Source organism: Culex quinquefasciatus, chromosome 3 (assembly GCF_015732765.1).
Source record: "Culex quinquefasciatus strain JHB chromosome 3, VPISU_Cqui_1.0_pri_paternal, whole genome shotgun sequence".
Lineage (NCBI taxonomy): Eukaryota > Metazoa > Arthropoda > Insecta > Diptera > Culicidae > Culex > Culex quinquefasciatus.
In genome coordinates this window covers 119563191-119582509 of record NC_051863.1, presented here as the reverse complement: position 1 = coordinate 119582509, position 19319 = coordinate 119563191, and the positions used below count along the sequence as shown (strand labels likewise).

Below are 19319 nucleotides of genomic sequence, written 5' to 3'. Positions count from 1 at the left end.
AAATTTATTTTAAAATGTGGTTTTTGTGCATGCTTCTCTAGAAATTTAAGGGGTTACATGTAAATCGGCAAAAATGTCAGAGTTTGGTGTGAGCACACACTTGAACTTTTTGTAAATCTGTTTTCAGGACATTAAAATATACAAATTTGAAGATATTTTGTTGTATCATTGCCAAGATAAAGCTGTTTGAAGTTAGCACTTTCAAAAAACGGGTGCCACGATATCTCAACACTGCTTTGACCAAATCAGCTCAAAATTTTGGTGAAGACTCGTTAAACCGGTCCCGTTTGCATGACGAAGACCGATTTTGAAAAACCTAATTTTCCTAAACCTAAACCGCCTTGAGTCAGTGGTATTAAAAAACACCTAAAAAGCAAAAACTGAAAATTTGGTTTATTGGATCTTTTCAAAAAAAAACTCCAGATATGTTTATAGAATCTTTAAAAAAAAAACTCTAAATATGTATAAAAGTGAAACATTCCTTACAAACTGACCCAAAGCTTGATCAATTGCAACTGTACTCCAAACTACTTAAAAAAAACCCCAATGTCACCAATCACCCATCGTATATACGAGTCTCGACTTCAGCCCAACCCAGCTACTCCTAACCTTCTCGGGATATCCCCTAGCATCCCCTAGATCACCCTTCCTCTTCCAGTGGTGCGCCTAGTAAGCCATTCACTAGAGCCAGTTACTACCACCTTCTCTTCTCAGCGATCAAGAGAAAGAGAGGCCGAGAAAGAGTCACCGCAAGAGAGTGACTCCACGATCGACCAGCAGCATAGTGAAATGCCATGCCTGTATCGAAATCACCTTTCATTCTGTGATCGATCGTTCGCGCGGCTGGTCGTGTTTGTCGTGCGCCCGTACTCGTAGGCTCGTAGGACCTAAAGGATCGTGATCGTCGTGCTTCTTTTGTGTTCAGCCTGTTGAAGGTTTCTGATCGGATCGGATCGGTGGGTTCGTTCGCGCGCGCGTGCTTGTTTCGCTAGGGAGCTGTTCCCTTCCCCGCAGGTTTTGGCGGTGTGCATTGCAGTGTGTGACTAAGAAATAGTTTTGAGGTGAGCTGACGAAGAGACACAATCGATGGCGGGTGGCGGTTTGGCCACGATTTCGAAACTAGAACACACGAAAGGGCTCTAGCTGAGTGAATTGGGGAGTGAGGGGTGGGAGGAGGAGGGGGTGGGGTGGGTAGAAAGGAGAAGGGATTGTGCAATTTGTGAAACAGGGGGTGGTTTACGGCGGTTTGACATTAAATTTTGTAGTGAACTAATTGAGGTCAAACTTTTCGTAAGAAAGAATTGCATTTTTATGCAAAACCCCACAGTGTGTCAGGAACGTGTTTTATCATACAATTATTTTGTACTATAAAATGTTTTCAATGAGCTTGAAAAATAGACGCCAAATTAAATGTTTAAGCGTATCAGTTATTTTATCCAAAATGAACGGTAAAGGATGAATCTCCATAAAATGCAATTTGGCAAAGGATTTAAGCATGAAAAAAAAAACAATTCTATTCAACTCAATTCATGCTAACATTTAAACCACAGACTGGAAAATGACAAAAAAAAATAACTGTATTATTGCAATTTCATTTCCATTCAATACCGTTATGAAACAACTATCGTTTTCTGTCATTCTTGAATGACGAAATGGAATATTTTTAATCGCCAAAAATAAGAGTACTGAAAAGTACTTTTGAAATTTTGTCGTGAAACTACTTACTTTTCTTGTCATTCTTGAACGACGAAACAGCCTGTTTTTTGTACCAAAAATAAAAGAATCGAATAGCAACACTTTTCAAAACAAATGCTGAAAAGTTCTGTGCTGAAACTAAAACGGATGCTGAAAGTTGAACTTTTCAGCACTTGTTTGGAAAAGTTATGCATTCAACTTTTTTTTATTTAAACGATTAATTGACTCAGTCCATGACATTTGTCCTATGATTCTGTTCAAAGGTGTTTTTCGTAATTGCAAAAAACTTTGTAAATGGGTCATTCCAGGTCAACTGAGTACACTTTTGGACTCGACCTTCACCGATTTGTGTATCGATAGTTAACAGAAATCCCAAGTTTGGTGCTGATTGGACCATCCCTCTATTTTTGGCACCGCACTCTTTTCGTCGATTTTCTAAAAAACTTTTTTTTTCTTTTAATCATAACTTTGCAACTATTTGAGCAAAAGATTTTCTACATGATGCATTTTACAAAAAAATGTCCATGGAATTCTTTGAAAATCAAATTATAACCCTTAAATGCCCACTAATATTATATTTTAACGTTTTAAGTATTAAAATTTAGTTTTGACCAATTCCTTATTTTGTTATTTGAGTTATTTTAACACCATCGTGTTCCCCGGACAATTTTACATAATAATCAATGTAGGCCTCAAACTTAAATGAACTATTGGCGAGATACAGTGATTTTACTGAAAAACGTTTGATTTTGTTCTGCACTCTGTCCTATGAATTCAAATCCGAAATAGGTTTCTCACATATAAAAACGGAACTATGCGGGATTCATCATTTTTTGTTGAAATGTACTCTTCCGAGTGCTGCGTAAAATTAAACTTTTTTCAGTAAAATCGCTGTATCTTGCCAATAGTTCATTTTAGTTTGAGGTCTACATTGATTATTATGTAAAATTGTCCGGGGAACACGATGGTGATAAAATAAAACAAATAAAAATATAAGCAATTGGTCAAAACTAAATTTTAATACTTAAAACGTTAAAATATAATATTAGTGGCAATGAAGGGGTAAAATTTTTATTTTTATCGAATTCCTTGGACAATTTTCTATAAAATGAAACCTGTAGAAAGTCTTATGCTTAAGTATTTAAGTAAAGTTATGATTAAAAGAAAAAAAGTTTTTTAGAAAATCGACAAAAAAGAGGGCGGTGGTTCTGTTAACTATCGATAGATGAACGTTCCCTCCAAGTTTGGTCCAAATCGGTGAAGGTCGAGTCCAAAAGTGTACTCAGTTGACCTGGAAGTTGTTGCAAAACTTGTTTTTTTCATCACTCGTCGTATTTATCCAACTCGGTGCACCTCGTTGAATAAATGTACGACTCGTGCTGAAAAAATCCTCTTTTTGCAACTTGTTACATATTATACTTTTCAGAGTGCTGAAAAGATCAGTTTTTCAGCACAGCACTCGAGCAATCTTTACTAAATTTGTTTATTGGCTCAAACTTTGTGGAGCCAACTTTATGACCAAAAAAGCTATTTTGTGTTATTAGTTCACCCATACAATTTCAAATACTTTCCATACAAAAATTGTACATAAATATTTGAAAATCTGTATCTTATGGAGGAATTTTCTGTGTCTTCAGCAAATTTCTAGGTATTTATAAGGACTATTCAGCAAAAATAGGTACACGGCAATTTTTCGTCGTTTTCTTTGATAATTTTTTTACGAGCATTCAATTTCACAACATCCGTATTTTTTAATATTTAGAAATTTGTAATGTATTTTAAGGGACAAAAACCCCAACTTTTGATCCGTAGAGAAGTTTGGACAAACATTTTGCCACAGAGTTATGATTTTTTTTCAAATTGGTGTTTTTGGGGGAAAAAATGAAATCTTACGATAACATTAAGTTTGATGTCAGTTTTGAATGTAAAATTAGATATTCAATCGAAAAGAATACAAAGAAATTTTCATAAGGTGCACAATTGATTTAGTTTTCAAGAAAACGATTTTTTTTTTAAATAGTGTTCATGAGTTAGGCCGTTGCAAATATTTTTCATAGTTTATGTGTCGCGAAAAAAAATCGTCGATACCTCGATATTTTGAAAACTAATGATTGGAAAGCAACTGGGCGCGTGTACAATGCATTTAAAAACACTTTTTTCATCCAAATGTTGAAACCTAGGCTTGTAATTTCAATTGTTATATTTTTATATTTTTTGCCTTTCCCCCCACTCAGGCCGAGCCGAGGGACATAAACTTCAAAAATTATTTGCAACGGCCTTACCAGTTCCAAAAATTATTTTTTCAGATACTTCAGAAAATTTCCTATAAAATTATTTCACCCAATCAGCCCCCCATTTGCCAATGCCAATATCTCGCCAATCAATCATCCAGTTTCAATTCATATAAATGAAACGTTTGTGAAATTGTCTGAATTCATCATTTTTTTTATTTTGAGAGCAGGACTAACTTTTTAACAAATATCAAATAACAAATTTTCTAAATAACGCCCTTTTAAAGAATTAGCCTTGATTCCAAGATTTTCAACAAAAAATATTTCAAGGAGAACAGAAAATTTCACAGATGTGAAATAAAAAAGAGAAAAAAATAATTTTTGTGGACTGTTTTTTATTCGAATAACCCTCATCAATACTTACAACTTTGCCCAAGGTACCCAAATCGATCAGAAAATCTCTCCAAAAGATACAGATTTTTTACAGTGCCATTTTTGTATAGATAGATGCCAAAGTTCTATGGAGCCTTCTAAGGGCAAACCAATGACGCAAAATTACCTTTTGGTCATGACAGTCACTAAACATAGGCTTGAATTATTATTAATAATATGTTTTTATGAAACTCAAGAAATGTGTTTTGAGTGTATGGCACAAGCTTACATTTTCATCAATTAAAGAATATGATGTTTCAGTAATTTCTTTTAACGATGACTTTTTCTATAAAGTCTATTAGAAAAAAACAAGGTGCAAACAAAAACGTTTGAAACTAACTGGAGTTTAGGGAAAATTAATAAAATCCTGACAAATTTTCATAAGTGATTCCACATTTTTGGCAGAAACACGTTGAAATACAATAATTGTTCTAATCGCTCTTTCACAGAACATGAACCCCACGTTGGCTATCTGTTGCTGCGTGCTAGCATCCCTGCTGGTAACATCCGCAGTTGGCCAGCCGCAGCAGCCCGAAGATGGTCTGAGGTCACTGTTGCTGCGGCGGGGACGCCAGGGACACAAAGGTCAGTCTGGTGCTAGTGCTGGTGACGGTCAACCCACTGCTCACGTGCCAGCAGTGGTGGCGCTTGATTTGAGTTCGTTGTTGTGTCGTAATTCTCACCTGCTCACTCATAAACACACTAACCTTTATCAAGCTCATCAACATCATCGTCATCTCGATCACGATCACCGTCAGGTTCACCACCGTAGACGTAATCGTCACATTAATGCAAATCATGTTCAGCATAATTCACGCTTATCTCATCATAAATCCATCGCCGTTGATAACCTGGGTGGAGCACCACAAAGGAGTAGTAGTCACGGTGGGTTAAGTGACGCACAAAGGCAGCTTTTGGACGCGGAGATCAGCACGGTAGCCCGGGTGCACGATCAACGGTTGCGACAGCTTGCTTTTGGGACCAACCTCACGTCCTTCAGCGCTTATTTTCTCGATAACCTGAAGAAGAGTAGCAGCACCGCGGTAAGGTTTGCATTTGCGCAAGACTTGTCGCCGTCAGTTGACTCCAACTCCAAGTCGGCAGCTTCACTAACACTAGATCAAACCGCTCCAACCACGTTCACGACGGTAATCAAAGTGTGGGGTGAAGGTAGCGAGTCCAAGTTTGGACCGGTTTTGGAGTATGTCTTACAGCGCATTCAAACCATATTTTCAGTCTACAAGCACGAGGACCAAAGCCGTCCCGGAGTACCGGTAGCAAACGCGATCACCGAGCCCAAGTCGGCCGCAGACAAGTCCACTACAACTACCGAGGACCCGTCAACCTCGGCCTCCTCAGCCACCCCGGCCGTTCAACCTTCGTTCACCAAAAAGGGACTGCACCCGCTGTTGGCGCGTAAAAAGTTCCAACTGTCCTCGAAGGAGCACAAGGCCAAGGCTACCGCCGAAGCCGAAGCCGGAAGCACTACCGCCGCCGCAACCTCCGCAGCGGATTCTTCCGCCGATTCGTCTTCCTCCTCGGATGTCTCGCCCACCTCCCCCTCGGGAACCACCCGCCGAACGAGGCCAACCCGTCCCCTGGGAGGACGCGTTACGGGCAGCAGGGCACCGACCTCTCCGCGCACCCCTAGAACCACCACCAAGCGGACCACCAGCACCACGGAAGCGTCCACCACCACGGTGCGATCGACCCGGGCACGCCGGGGACGTCCAACGCGGCCTAACAAGTTCGGTACAACGGTGAAGGTGGAACCTACCAGCACCAGTACCAGCACCACCACAACTACTACTACTACGACGACGACGACGACGCCAGCGCCAACAACTACCACGACTACGGTAAGAAAAAATCCAACGTTACTTTTTTTTCTTCTTACAGTACTTAATAATTATTATTAAGAGTCGTATCAACAAAGTTCAAAAAAGCAAAATATAGAGAATTTTCTCAGCTTTTCAAAAATATTTTTTTGCAACAGTGGGCAAACATGTTAACTAATTTTAAAAAATGAAAAGCTGCGACTATTTTCACAAAAATCACCTGAAAATGGATTTTACCTGAAAACGGTGCACTTAATCAAAATTTCACTAAAGTACTTTTTGATTGCAAATTTGATTTTACATCGCAAAATGAAGTTGAAAAATTTTTGCGACCAATATTTCGATTTTAAAAAAAATCAGTATTGATTCAAAAATTCAAACTCGGTCAAAGATTTTTTGTACAACCTGGAAGTTTCTGAAAAGTTGGCATTTAATGTCCTCTAAAACGTATCAAAAAATAAAAAAAATAAAAATAGTGTTTTTTTGCAAATCAAGTTTTTGTGACAAAGCGTGAAATTAAAAATCACCAATTTTTTTTACCGTGTATCACTTTTTTTTCAGTGTAGTCCATATCCAATGGATATTATCCATACCTACAACTTTGCCGAAGACACCAAATCGATCAAAAAATTCCTTCAAAAGAAAGAGATTTTTGAATTTTCATACATCATTTTTGTATGGACAGCTGCCAAATTTGTATGGAAAATTATATGGACAAACTCATGAAGCAAAATGGCTTCTTTGGGCATACCAAAGGCACCAAAAAAAATTCAGTCGGATTAAAAAATACAAAAAAAAATCGAATGACCGAAATCTGAGAGAACTGCTCAGTACAAAATCATTTTGAGTATCATTTTGAAAAGTTTTTTTTTTCAAAGAACTTTCTATGGAAATCACCTTTTTATTAGCTTTTCATAGAAAACTGTTTGGCATGAGTTTCCAAACAAAACGTAGATTTTTGTCAAACTTTCAATTGTCGAATGTTCCATCACAAAATGTTTATAGTACCCAAGGGGTGTTCAAACTTATTAAGAAATACCTACTATATATACTCACAAGTAAACATTCTACAAGAAATAATTTGATTTAAAGCTGTCACAAGCACGAATTTCCATAAAATTAAATATTTTTTTAAGCATAAAAACGACGAATATTTTAAATTTGAATATTTAGGTGTTTTCAAAAAAAATTTAGTAATTTTTTCCAAAAATGAAATGGTTTTCAGTAAAAGCTTTCTAAATCTGAGAGAATTTTGTTTTAATGAGTTATATTTATAGTGAACGCCCAACGTGCCATTTTATTACCTGTATTCTAAATATTTTTTTATTTTTCAAACAAAGGAAAGCAGTGAAGAGTTTTTAGCTCTAAATGCTCTCTATGGAAATTTGCTATTTTATTACATGTATTCTATTTTTTTCAGGAAATCAGTGAAGAGTTTTTTATTCCAAATGCTCTTTATGGAAATTTTGCTATTTTTTTTTTCTCACTACAAGATTTTAACATCAATTGAGTTGAATAATGTAATTAAATTTAAGTTGGACAAAATAAATCGATAATATATTTTATTGTCGATTATGTTTTTACTAAATTTCCATAGAGAGCATTTAGAGCTAAACACTCTTCACTGCTTTCCTTTGTTTGAAAAATAAAAAATATTTAGAATACAGGTAATAAAATGGCAAATTTCCATAGAGAGCATTTAGAGCTTGAAACTCTTCACTGATTTCCTGGCTTGAGAAATAAAGAAAAAATGGTTTTTGCTATTCAATTTCATTTTCTTATTTTATTTAAAAAAGGTGACAAAATGTAAAAAAATATCATAGAGATTATTTAGAGCTTAAAACTTTCTTATGGTTATCTTGCTTGAAAAATATAGTTTTTTCTGTTGAATTAAATAAAATAGAAAAGTTTCCTGAAATCTTTATAAGGTTAAACTTATGTTAACTGATTTTCTTTTTATAAAATTAAAATAATTGTTAGAAGATTTAGTTTTTATTTTTTTAACTTGCGTATTTGAAATTGTTTTTTATCTTAATTGGTTGTACAAAACTTGTAATTTTGTTAAACATTTGTTTTGTCAAGACAAACATAAAAATAGCTGTGCAATAATTTTGCTGTTTCTAATCTTAATTACTTACCAGTACAATAAAAAGAATATAATTTTATAAATTTGTATAATTTTATCTGAATTTTTTTTCAACCATCCAGACGAGAGCATTTAACATAAAAACTCTCTATGAACACTCTGCTATACTAGTTTTCACTTCAGACGATCTCTACCAAACATGCCTCATATTACCTGTGCCTACGACGCGGTCGCTTTGTGTTTGTCGCAAGCAGTATTTATTATAAAAATAGTTTTTATTTTTTATTTCGATATCTATTGAAGATAGAGCTTTGGTGCCTTCGAGAGTGTTGTTCATTTTTGGTAGTTGAGCAACTTTGTCGAAAACAAAAATATTTTATACCTTGTATCTTAGAAAATAAATAGTTTTTTCTTGTTTTGCACAACTAAAATCAACCAAATTGTAATGACGTCTGAGACAATAATATAGAACCTTTTGGTACCAGCAACTTTCTAGAACATGTCAACTTTCTAAAACTTATCGTTTTTGAGATATATGCAAATCAATATTATTTTTCCCCATACAGAGCTGGCTCTGTTCGCTGCATACAGAGCTTAGCTCTGTTCTACCATACAGAGCAGGTAAGGAGTTTTTATTGAGCCTGTAGAGCTCGATGCGTCTCTGCATGGGCAGTACATATAATACAGTGGACTCTCTCGTTGTCGATATTGAAAGGACCGTCGAGAGCGGGAGTTATCAAATCATAGAACGAAAAATCAAAGCAATCTATTAGAAGGGACTGAAAAAATTATTGACAGCAGAAGCAATATTAGGTCTATTCCCGTACCACAGAATTCTGCAATTCTGCACAGAATGAGCAGCAGACGTAGATTTCTGCACCAAAAGTTACTTTTCTCTCAGACAAAAATTATAGAACTGCTCGTCCCGAGGGTCCCGGAGCACCAAAACTTCTTATCATGGTGGCTTCCAACGATTAATTACCTAAACAAACAGGAACGTGAGCGGGGGATCCCCAAGTTTCTTCGTCCCCTGTAGATTTAGAAATGAATTATTGTTTGATGTTCTGTGCTAAAACTCAATCCAATTCAACGAATCATCTTTGCGGTTAACTTTACGCAGTTGGCCTGGCCGCCTTAACGTTTGTGATGTTTCAATGCATTCCGATGCAATGGCGCCCTACAAATGTTAACAAATGACAAGAGGATGCTAGGCGTTAATCAACCTAAGGCATTTTCCAGGATGCCCTCGAAAGACTGGCTGCGCTAGGGTTAGATTGGATTAGATTAGAAAATTCTCGAATTTCTTAGCTGATGAAAGGTTTATCAGATCTTCAATCTTTCAGGCACATAAGAAACAAAACAAGATGGTAAACTTGTTAGTGCCATAAATTGAATAATTTACATAGTCCTATTGTACTTTTTCTCCAAGAAATAATAATTTAAAATTGATCCATCTATTATCCTTCCATCACCAGACAACAACCTCAACCACCACCCCAGTTCCTTCGACTAGCGTAAGCAGCAGCAGCAGTAGCACAAGTACCAGCACTTCAACCGTTAGCAGCGGCTCTTCAAGCTCAACGACATCGACATCGACCTCTGCCACGGAAGAGGGTTCAGCACAGTCGGTGTCCTCCAGCAGCAGCAGCAGCACCAGCACCAGTTCGGTTGCCCCGACGGAAGTAGCGCCGGCGCCCGTCTCGACGGAAGTTGCGGCCGCTCCAAAGTCCTTGGCACCTGCCACGCCCGCTCCGGTTCACGAGCGGCACCAGGAGCGCGAGGACGATGAAGTCATCTACGACTGAGCGGAGAAGCGGGCTAAAGTGGGAGGGAAAGTGATTTTCTGGGAGTCTTTTTTTTTTTGAATTTTTCTTTTAGATGGAGAAACGCCGTTGCCTGCCAAAAGACGACACGAAACTACTATTACTACTTGTGCCTTTTAATTAATTGTGAATCATAGAGAGAAAGAGAGAGGATGTGACGACGAGTGAAGGACGGAGAACGGTCGAACCGGGGGGATGGCAACCCTATTCCGACCAAAGCAAACTGACAACAGTCGACATTAGCACGGTTGTCAAATGAGAGCCCACAACAAAAGCACTAGCTGTCAAATGGTAGCCCATAACAAACCATTGTTTGGGTTTTTGATTTTCAATTTTCCCGCAATTCAAACGATAAATACCTGAAAAAACACGTGAATTGTGTTGCTGACGGCAAATTCTATCATATCCTTGGAGATTCCATCCCAATATTGGCTGAAAATTCATATCGAAAAAATTGATTTTTCTGTTTACCTTTTTTTGCTTTTTTTCTTTTGGTCGATCAAACAGTGCGCCCGTACACTGTGAATCGGCATTACACATTTTTCAGTTTGGTTTTACACATTTGCATGGGACTTTTGAGTTTAACCAGGATAACACACTTCGTGTTACCAAAATAATATGAATAATACTGATTCTGAGTGTTTGTTTTCTGAACTTCCAAGATGGCGGCTTCTTCGCTACCCCCTGGGTCGAACGGTTGTTGACGTTGACGCGTACAGATACTGAATGCGAGGAGCGACTACAAAAATGTGATTATATTTAATCGTGTACGAATAAAACATGTTTTTTGAAATAAGTTAAATAGTTGTGTTGTTTTGTCATAATTTCTTCGAAATTCATGTGTTGCTGAAAAGTTATAAATAAATGACAAGCCTCTGTTTTTTTCTATAATTGGTTCAACAAATATAAATTCCATTTCGTTCATGCGTTTATGATGTTTTTTCTTTAATTTGAGTTCTTGATGTCTGAGTGAGCGCGTAGTTGTCCGATTCCGACAGCCCTGCATTGTATAATGTTATATTGTTTTGTTTTAAAGCTTACCAAAATGTCTAATCTTATGCAATCAAATCAATTAACTTGTTTCATATGCAATCCAAACTCGATTATCCGATGTAATATAACCTAGGCTTCATCCATAAAGTACGTCACGCTAAAATTTGTAATTTGTTGGTTTATTGGGTACGACAACTTGTTAGTTTACACTGTTAAATCAGCCAAAATTTACCCCCCCTCCCCCCCTTTGTCACGCTTTCCCTATACTTATAACACGCAATGTCACACTTTCTCAGACCCCCCCCTCCCCCTCTAGAGCGTGACATACTTTATGGATGACGCCCTATTCAAATTTCACTAAAATGGGGTCGCAGAATCGAAATGTAATGTATATTTGAAAATTAAATTTCGAAAAAATGTTGTTCATGATTCGATTATCCGAAGTCCCATACAAACCTTCGGGTAGTCGAAATTCGGAACTTGGACTGTAATATTGAAATCTTTTTTTTTAAATATGAATTAATTTTTTGCATTTTTTTTCAGTATTAGCAAATTTTTAAACAATGTAAACCCCCTCTCCCCTCTCCCCTGGAATTGTCCCCTGAGCGTGGACAATCGCCATAACCCTCCTCACCCCCCTTAGGTGTCCCCGTGGTTTATGAATGGTTTATGGATGGTTCCCTTCGGATAATCAAATCTTCGGAAAACTCGTCATAAAAAAAAATCGCTTTCAAACCATCCACTTTAACGACCTTTAGGACTTTTGTGGTCTTTATTGCAAGTTTCTGCACTAACCTAGAAGTCCAAAGGCATGATTGGGGAGAGCACCCAAACCTATTTTTACTCCAAGGAGCCTTCCACTCCAGGGTTCAAACTGACGACCTTTGGATAGCGAGTCCAACTGCAAAATTTCTAAGTTCTGACAATTTTTTTTTTTTAATATTTATATTTTGCGCTGCTGAACATTGTTATTTAATTAAAGTTAAAATATTTTTAAGCTAAATATGATTGGGTAATTCTCCGCCAACTCACACAGCAGTTGCCCCGACCCCTCTTCGATTTGCGTGAAACTTTGTCCTTAAGGGTAACTTTTGTCCCTGATTACGAATCCGAGGTCCATTTTTTGATATCTCGTGACGGAGGGGCGGTACGACCCCTTCATTTTTGAACATACGAAAAAAGAGGTGTTTTTTCAATAATTTGCAGCCTGAAACGGTGATGAGATAGAAATTTGGTGTCAAAGGGACTCTTATGTAAAATTAGACGCCCAATTTGATGGCGTACTCAGAATTCTAAAAAAACGTATTTTTCATCGAAAAAACACTAAAAAAGTTTTAAAAACTCTCCCATTTTCCGTTATTCGACTGTAAAAGTTTTTGGAACATGTCATTTTATGGGAAATTTAATGTACTTTTTGAATCTACACTGACCCAGAAGGGTCATTTTTTCATTTAGAACAAAATTTTTCATTTTAAAATTTCGTGTTTTTTCTAACTTTGCAGGGTTATTTTTTAGAGTGTAACAATGTTCTACAAAGTTGTAGAGCAGACAATAACAAAAATTTTGGTATGTAGACATAAGGGGTTTGCTTCCCAAGTAGCAATCCAAATGCTCCTAAGTTTTATCAGTTTTTATAAAACATTTGAATAAAGCGTCTTGCTTTTATAAAAGCTTTTATCAAGTCTTTTTGGGCTTAGCAAAATACTATTCTAGAATTATCTTGAAAAAATCTTGAAATGTTCTCGAAGAACATGGAGCAAAGTTTTATTAATCTCTTTTTTAAGTACTTACAGTTATCTTGAAGAAGATATTTCCAGATCAAATTGACTTCACCAAATCAGTATTAAAACCAAGTTGTTTAGGGAAAGCTTTATTCGAAATCTTTTTGTCTTGACCTTTCAAATGTCAAACTCAGTCTACTTTTAGCAGCAAGAAGATCAGACGTTTCTAAAGTGCCAGGCAAGCTCTTTTATAAAATTAAAAAAGATCGTACGGCATTCGTAATTGTTATGTGAGTTAGTAATTCAATTGTGTCAAATTTAGATTCGTAAGGTGATGAAACAAGTGTTGTGCATCTTTCTGAGCTTCCGGCATTGAACATTGGAAGGCGTTTCCGAATCATCAAGTGAAAAAAAGTGACAAGTATTCTTTTCTGTTGTAATAAATAAATAAAAACGGTGAACTGAACGAAATCCTAGTTTCATTCAAATTTGACGAAAACTCGTTATTCGTAATTCACGAAAATGACGAAAATGTGCCAACACATGATTTTTGGATCTATCTCCAGTGGGCTAAAACTTGCATGCGCTACGGTCGCAGTATTGTGCATTTTACTCTGGGTTAAAACTATTTCAAAGCTCACTCCAGTCTAGAACCCCTTGCTTAATCTTAAACAAGAGCTTTTCAAGAAACGTTGTTCTTGATCAAGAGCATCTCAAGAAAAGATGTTTTTCTAATAGCTTTAAGTCAGAACAAATAGATTTAACGAATTTCGCCATGTTTAAATGAAAAAATAGCGACCTAGATGGACGCCATGATGATAATTACAGCTAAACAAGAAAAGTTTGCTTAAATTTTATGAAAAATGAGAGTTATTCTGACAGAATAATCTATTCGGTGTCTATTTTTTCGAGATATCTCAAGAAATTGATTGGTGAAATTTTAATGGCATGGGTTTTCGCAATATGATTGAATCGATAATCAAACACTTATTTATATAATTATTATATTCATGTCACCGAATAAAGTTAACCATTTGTCGTTAAAAGTTTCAAAGAATAGTTGGATTTAATAAAGTAAATCTTGCACCCATATTTGCTTGATAAAATATAATTTATCCTAATCAAGAATAAACAAGTTTAAATCATGTTTTATTGCGGCTACCAAGAGATCTTCAATAAAGCTACAAATTTGATTAGCTTTAGAATAAGTTCTATTAGATCTCTTGAGAGTATCTGGAGAGTCCGTTAAAAATCAACAGCAATACTGTTTGGCTCTAGAACTCTCCTGAAATACGCTCTTGACAACCTCCTAAAATGGTCCATTTTACACTTATTGCTGCTTTAACTCTTCTTTATTGCTGCTTTCAGGATAAAGCGGTTTTTTGCTCGAATCTTTCCAGAGACTCTTAAAATATTCTTCCAGAGTGAATTAAAACGTAAATTGTTACTTGGGATTATAAACATCACGAGTTATCGCGATTTTACGAAAAAAAAGTTTTGAAAAAGTTGGTCGCCATCGATCATGGCCGTTCATGGCCACTAGCGACAGACACGGACGACGAAACAAAGAGAAACGCAAAAAGTAACTTTTTCAAAACTTTTTTTCATAAAATCGCGATAACTCGTGATGTTTATAAGCAAACCCCTTATGTCTGAATATCAAAATTTTTGTAATTGTCTGCTCTACTACTTTGTAGAACAGTGTTACACTCTAAAAAATATCCCTGCAAAGTTAGAAAAAACACGAAATTTTAAAATGAAAAATTTTGTTCTAAATGAAAAAATGACCCTTCTGGGTCAATGTTGATTTGAAAACTACATTAAATTTCCCATAAAATGACATGTTCCAAAATTTTTTACAGTCGAGTAACGGAAAATGGGGGAATTTTCAAAACTTTTTTAGTGTTTTTTTTTTCGATGAAAACTAAGTTTTTTTTCGGAATTTTGATAACGCCATCAAATCGGGCGTCTAATTTTACATAAAAGTCCCTTTGACACCAAATTTCTATCTCATCACCGTTTCAGGCTGCAAATTATTGAAAAACACCTCTTTTTTCGCATGTTCAAAAATGGAAGGGGTCATACCGCCCCTCCGTCACGAGATATCGAAAAACGGACCTCGGATTCGTGATCAGGGACAAAAGTTACCCCTTAGGACAAAGTTTCACGAAAATCGAAGAGGGGTCGGGGCAACTTTTCCCGATTTCGTGTGAGTTGGTAGAGAGTTACCCGATCATCAATGCAGAAAAATGTATTTTACATTGTTTTGAGTTGATAAGACTTCTACCTATTTCCATTGAAATTTTCCAGTTTTAGGAAAACAAAATTTTGCCCCCTGATTTTCTGAACCCATTTTGAAGGGAGGGGGGCGACAGAAACTTTGGAAAATATTTGCAACGGCCTAAACAAAAATAGTGAAAATTGTAAATATCTGTTTTTAAAGCAAAAACTAAAATTTGAAATTCTCCCTTAAATCCATTCACACACGCACGTCTTATTATCATTAGAAAGGATAGTCCCAAAATAGTTCAAGTACACACTTGAATAAACTTCCTGTTCAGTCATGTCCTCTCACCCAACCCAAAACCATTCTTTCAGAGCTGTCATACTTTTATGGCCAAACCTTTCCCATCCGCCATCGAACTTTAGCGCGTGTCATGAACTTTTGTCTCGCACATGTTCCATTCATTGTAGGAAATGGCATTGATTTTGGGGACTTAGTCACTACGCCTAGTCTAGTTACTGGTTACGTGCTGTGAACGTTTGAACCCGTCGATCATATTCGAATGGCAGTCACCGTTAGTGGACCACGTCAAACAAACAGCAAAAAAAAGGTTTCACAAAACAAGTCTTTGGGGCGGATCGACAAGTGTCAGCTTGGTTTTTGGGAAAAAGTGGTGCCTCGAGTTGCTGATTCACAGCAACTAGTATGCAGTGGTTATAATAGACTAGGGAAAAATAACCACAATTGTTATGTCCAGCTGATCTAGTTTGCTTCATACTTAATTTGTTGAGCAATTTTAGAATTAATGGCACTTTTTTTTGTTACAGATCCAGCTAATATAAAAATGTTTAACGGTACTGGTTGTTTAAATTTTATATTCAATTGTTTTTTTGTTATTTTATGTTTGAGAGATTGTATCATTGCAAGAATAAGCGAGGCTGTAGAGGCGTGTTTTTATGAATCCTACTTCGGATTTAAATAATTTATCGACTTCAATTTTAGTTCACCCAAAGACCTAAAATCCTCCGACTCCGACTTAAGTAATTTTTTCCAGCAAAGTTTTTTAAAAATATGCCGACTTCGTACTTTAGCTATGAAATACTTCGATTTCTAAATTTAATGAATACCGTTATCAGGGGTGACTTTGGATCTGGGGGGTGAAATTGGGTCATACAAATTTCAGCATTTTTGTATGACTCAATCTCACCCCAGAGTGGTAACTATGAAGTATTTTGTGATATTTCAAGGGAGCGAGGGATAAAAACATTAAGTACAATTTGTACCTGCCTAACAAATAATCCCATTTTGTCAATACTATTTACAGCTGTTTTTATGGATTCATTTCCATATTATTTATAAATTGTATCAATAATTGAGATAATCACAAAAAAGACTCTGGATAGATTTGGCTGAAATTCGAAATCCAGATTGTCATGCTTGTCAAAATAAGTCTGAAACTGCTATGTCTGCAAAATCAAGCAAATTATTTATTACAATAGAGTTATCTACGTGCGCATGTATTGCGTGTTTGTACACGAAGGGTTTTTAGGTTAAAATTTGTACCCGCCAGCAAAAACAAATGGTAAACTAGTGTGCGTGAGATCAGGCTTAGATAGCTCTATATTAAAAGAAAAAAAAACTATGATAGTCTAAGGTTTTATAACCTACCACAAACGCAGCAATAGTGCAACACCTTTTTCGATACATAAAAAGTGTTGCAAGGCAATGCAACACGTTTCAAATTTAACACAAGTGTTTCATACCCAGCAAGCTGCTTCACCAACACTAAGCACGAAGCTTTTGTTGAGAAAATGTAGCGTAAAGCTTTCGAACTAAAGCTTGCACGGGTAAGCGGTTTGGTGGAAATAAAAAAGAGGATCGGTACAGTATATCTATTAGGATGTAACAAAAATGACTTTTTGGCGGGCATTCTGGGGTTTGTTCCGGTGGGCATACTGAGCCCAAATCCCAAATATGAGCTTGAGTGGACGTGCAATTTTAAATGGGATTTAACCCGTAAAAATACTTTTTTTTTTCAAAAATGTCTATTTTTGAGGCACTTTTTCCACCAATGCGTTTACCAAAAACATCAAGTTTGGAGCATCTTGGAGCTCGGTACAGACCTTCAAAGTATGGCATTTTTTTTTCGAAAAAACCGTCCCCGGCAAAAACGATATGCGTCGGACCTCGCGACGCCCGAGACGCCATTTGATTTTCAAATCAAATAAAAAAAAATCAAATAGTGCGAAAGAAATAAAAGCAGTTTGTCAAGGAATATTTTTGGAACTGTCATCAAGCAGTGCTCAAGCAATTTCATCTGCTATTGGAGAAGATATTGCAGATGGAGAAGAAGTACGTTGAAGATCAGCAAAGCTTGGTGGCCGGTCTGCGATCGGTTAACCCCTTCCCGCCCAGAGCAAAATCGAGATTTTTTACGTTTTTCACCATAACTCGTAATAGGATCGACCAAATTTGATGAAATTTTAATGGCCATAAGCTAACAATCTATATAAACTAATGCAGGTTGAATCAAGTCGAAAAAATGCATGGTTGCAGAGAAATTTAGTTTTGAAGACAAAAATTAGTGGTGCTCTGGAGTAATCATGGGCGTTAGAGAGTAAAGGTTGGTCGGAGAACGTGGAATCGGGCTGAAGCAGCAGCTGACCAAGAATCGTCAGCATATCTGTACGCCAGGATGTGAATCGTGTCGGCAGGAATAAGATCAAGCTGCTCGTGATAGAGGCTCGTGAGTGCAGCTGGAATTCCGAACGCATACGACCAAAATAGGGGACAACTCCCGGGTGCTAAGGACTACCAGAAACCAGAAACTTGGTGAGATCTATCCAAACTGAAATTTTCCTTAAATAGAACTACGTAAATACCATGCTAAAAATGCTAAGCTGACGGTTTCTTACACAATCTATCCTTTTTACAATTTTCCTGAATTTAGCCGGAATGGTTTTTATGCATTGATTTTAAAGTACTTTAATACTATTATTATTTTATTTACTTCACTATTTATAGATAGTGACTAGTGGGACTCCAAGACGGATCGAATGAGACCAAAATGGTCAAAATCGGTTCAACCAGTCCCGAGATAATCGAGTGCAATTATTTAGACAAATGATAATGGCTGTAAGTTAAAACAAGTAAACATTGTAGATGCAAATAACAACGGGAGAAGAACAAAAAGAGGAGCAAAATGATGTTTCATCAGCACGAAACTACCATTTACAGTCCAGACTCGATTAACCGAAGGCCTAGGAAAAAAATTACTTCGGACAAACGAATCATCGAATAATCAAATACTCTAAAATGATTTCGAAACTTTAAATCCAACATGGCTGCAAAATGGTGATTGAAAATTTTCATTTATTTAAAAGGCAATCAAATATTCAAATTTTACTAAAATGGGGTCGCAGAACACGAATTTGACGCTAAAAGCAAGAAAAATAAAAAACCAAACATTTTATTGGTCATGCTAAGATTATCCGAAGTTCCATACAAACCTTCGGATAATCGAGGTTTTTCGGAAATCGAGTATGGACTGAATACAAAATTTATAAAGTTACTGCTAGCTCGAGAAGAAGAAACAAAAAAAATGACAAAACGTAGTTTTTAAGACTTGTGCTTTTATGTTGAAAATTAATTTAATTTAATTTATTAAAATAGTTCTGCAATGTATTTTGGAACCACCCCATCCCCATTGTCATCGCACAACTTCATCAACAATCTCAGCCTCGCACGCGCGGTCATCATTCTCCTCTCTGCATCGAAGCGTTTCTTGAACCGTTTTGTTTGGAGCATTCGTTTGTTGTTGTGTCGTGCCAACTTCTCTCTCCTCTCTCTCTAGAGATCAACACATTGACGCGCGCGTGTTCAACAACAGCCGGGTGCGGGCACTGAGTTGCGCGCGCGTTTATTTCTTTGTTGAACTTCGTCGCTCGCCGTTTAGTTCGCGTTTGACAGCCGTGAGAGTTAGTTCGCGAAGTTCTGCGGGAAGAAATTTTTCTGTTCTGTGTTTAGTGTTTACTGTGTTGGTGCGCGCGCTCGTGTTATTTATCATTTATTTTTTTGCTACAGGTGAGTCGCGTTCCTCCTACGACAACGCCGTCAAGCTGGTGAGACGGATCTGTATGGGAAAGATGACTCAGTGTGCATGGTTTGTAGGAAGGTTCTGTCGTGAAGTGGTGGGGTTCTGGCTTGAAGATCATACCATGGGGGAGTGGAAAAGTGCCTCCAGAGTGAGTTTCCACCGGGCGGTGTCTTTCTTTCG

General features: G+C 36.8%; 2 protein-coding genes across 3 annotated transcripts in view; both read left to right on the top strand.

Annotated features, from left to right (window-relative positions):
- The first annotated feature begins 824 nt into the window (after positions 1 to 824).
- LOC6038592 (cell wall protein DAN4) lies at positions 825 to 10369 on the top strand. Of its 2 annotated transcripts, XM_038265005.1 has the most exons (5): positions 825 to 1061; positions 4808 to 4943; positions 5595 to 6217; positions 9758 to 10105; positions 10161 to 10369. In XM_038265005.1, exons 2-4 carry the CDS (start codon positions 4811 to 4813, stop codon positions 10085 to 10087), a joined length of 1086 nt encoding a protein of 361 aa, XP_038120933.1. In that variant the 5' UTR covers positions 825 to 1061; positions 4808 to 4810; the 3' UTR covers positions 10088 to 10105; positions 10161 to 10369. The 2 variants fall into 2 exon arrangements, with proteins under 2 accessions (XP_038120933.1, XP_038120932.1); XM_038265004.1 differs by having other exon boundaries at positions 9758 to 10369.
- An 8625-nt stretch (positions 10370 to 18994) lies between these two features.
- The window catches only part of LOC6038589 (filamin-B), a 104892-nt gene continuing 104567 nt past the window's right edge, over positions 18995 to 19319 (top strand). Inside the window, exon 1 of the mRNA XM_038266089.1 lies at positions 18995 to 19126. The gene's annotated coding sequence lies outside the window, so the exon portion shown is untranslated. The remainder of the gene's footprint in view (positions 19127 to 19319) is intronic.

Coding starts and splice junctions, on each gene's coding strand:
- LOC6038592 (XM_038265005.1), top strand. CDS start 4,811: ATGAACCCCACGTTGGCTATCTGTTGCTGCGTGCTAGCATCCCTGCTG. Junction 4,944..5,594: donor GGGACGCCAGGGACACAAAG/GTCAGTCTGGTG, acceptor CCATATTTTCAG/TCTACAAGCACGAGGACCAA. Junction 6,218..9,757: donor CAACAACTACCACGACTACG/GTAAGAAAAAAT, acceptor TTCCATCACCAG/ACAACAACCTCAACCACCAC.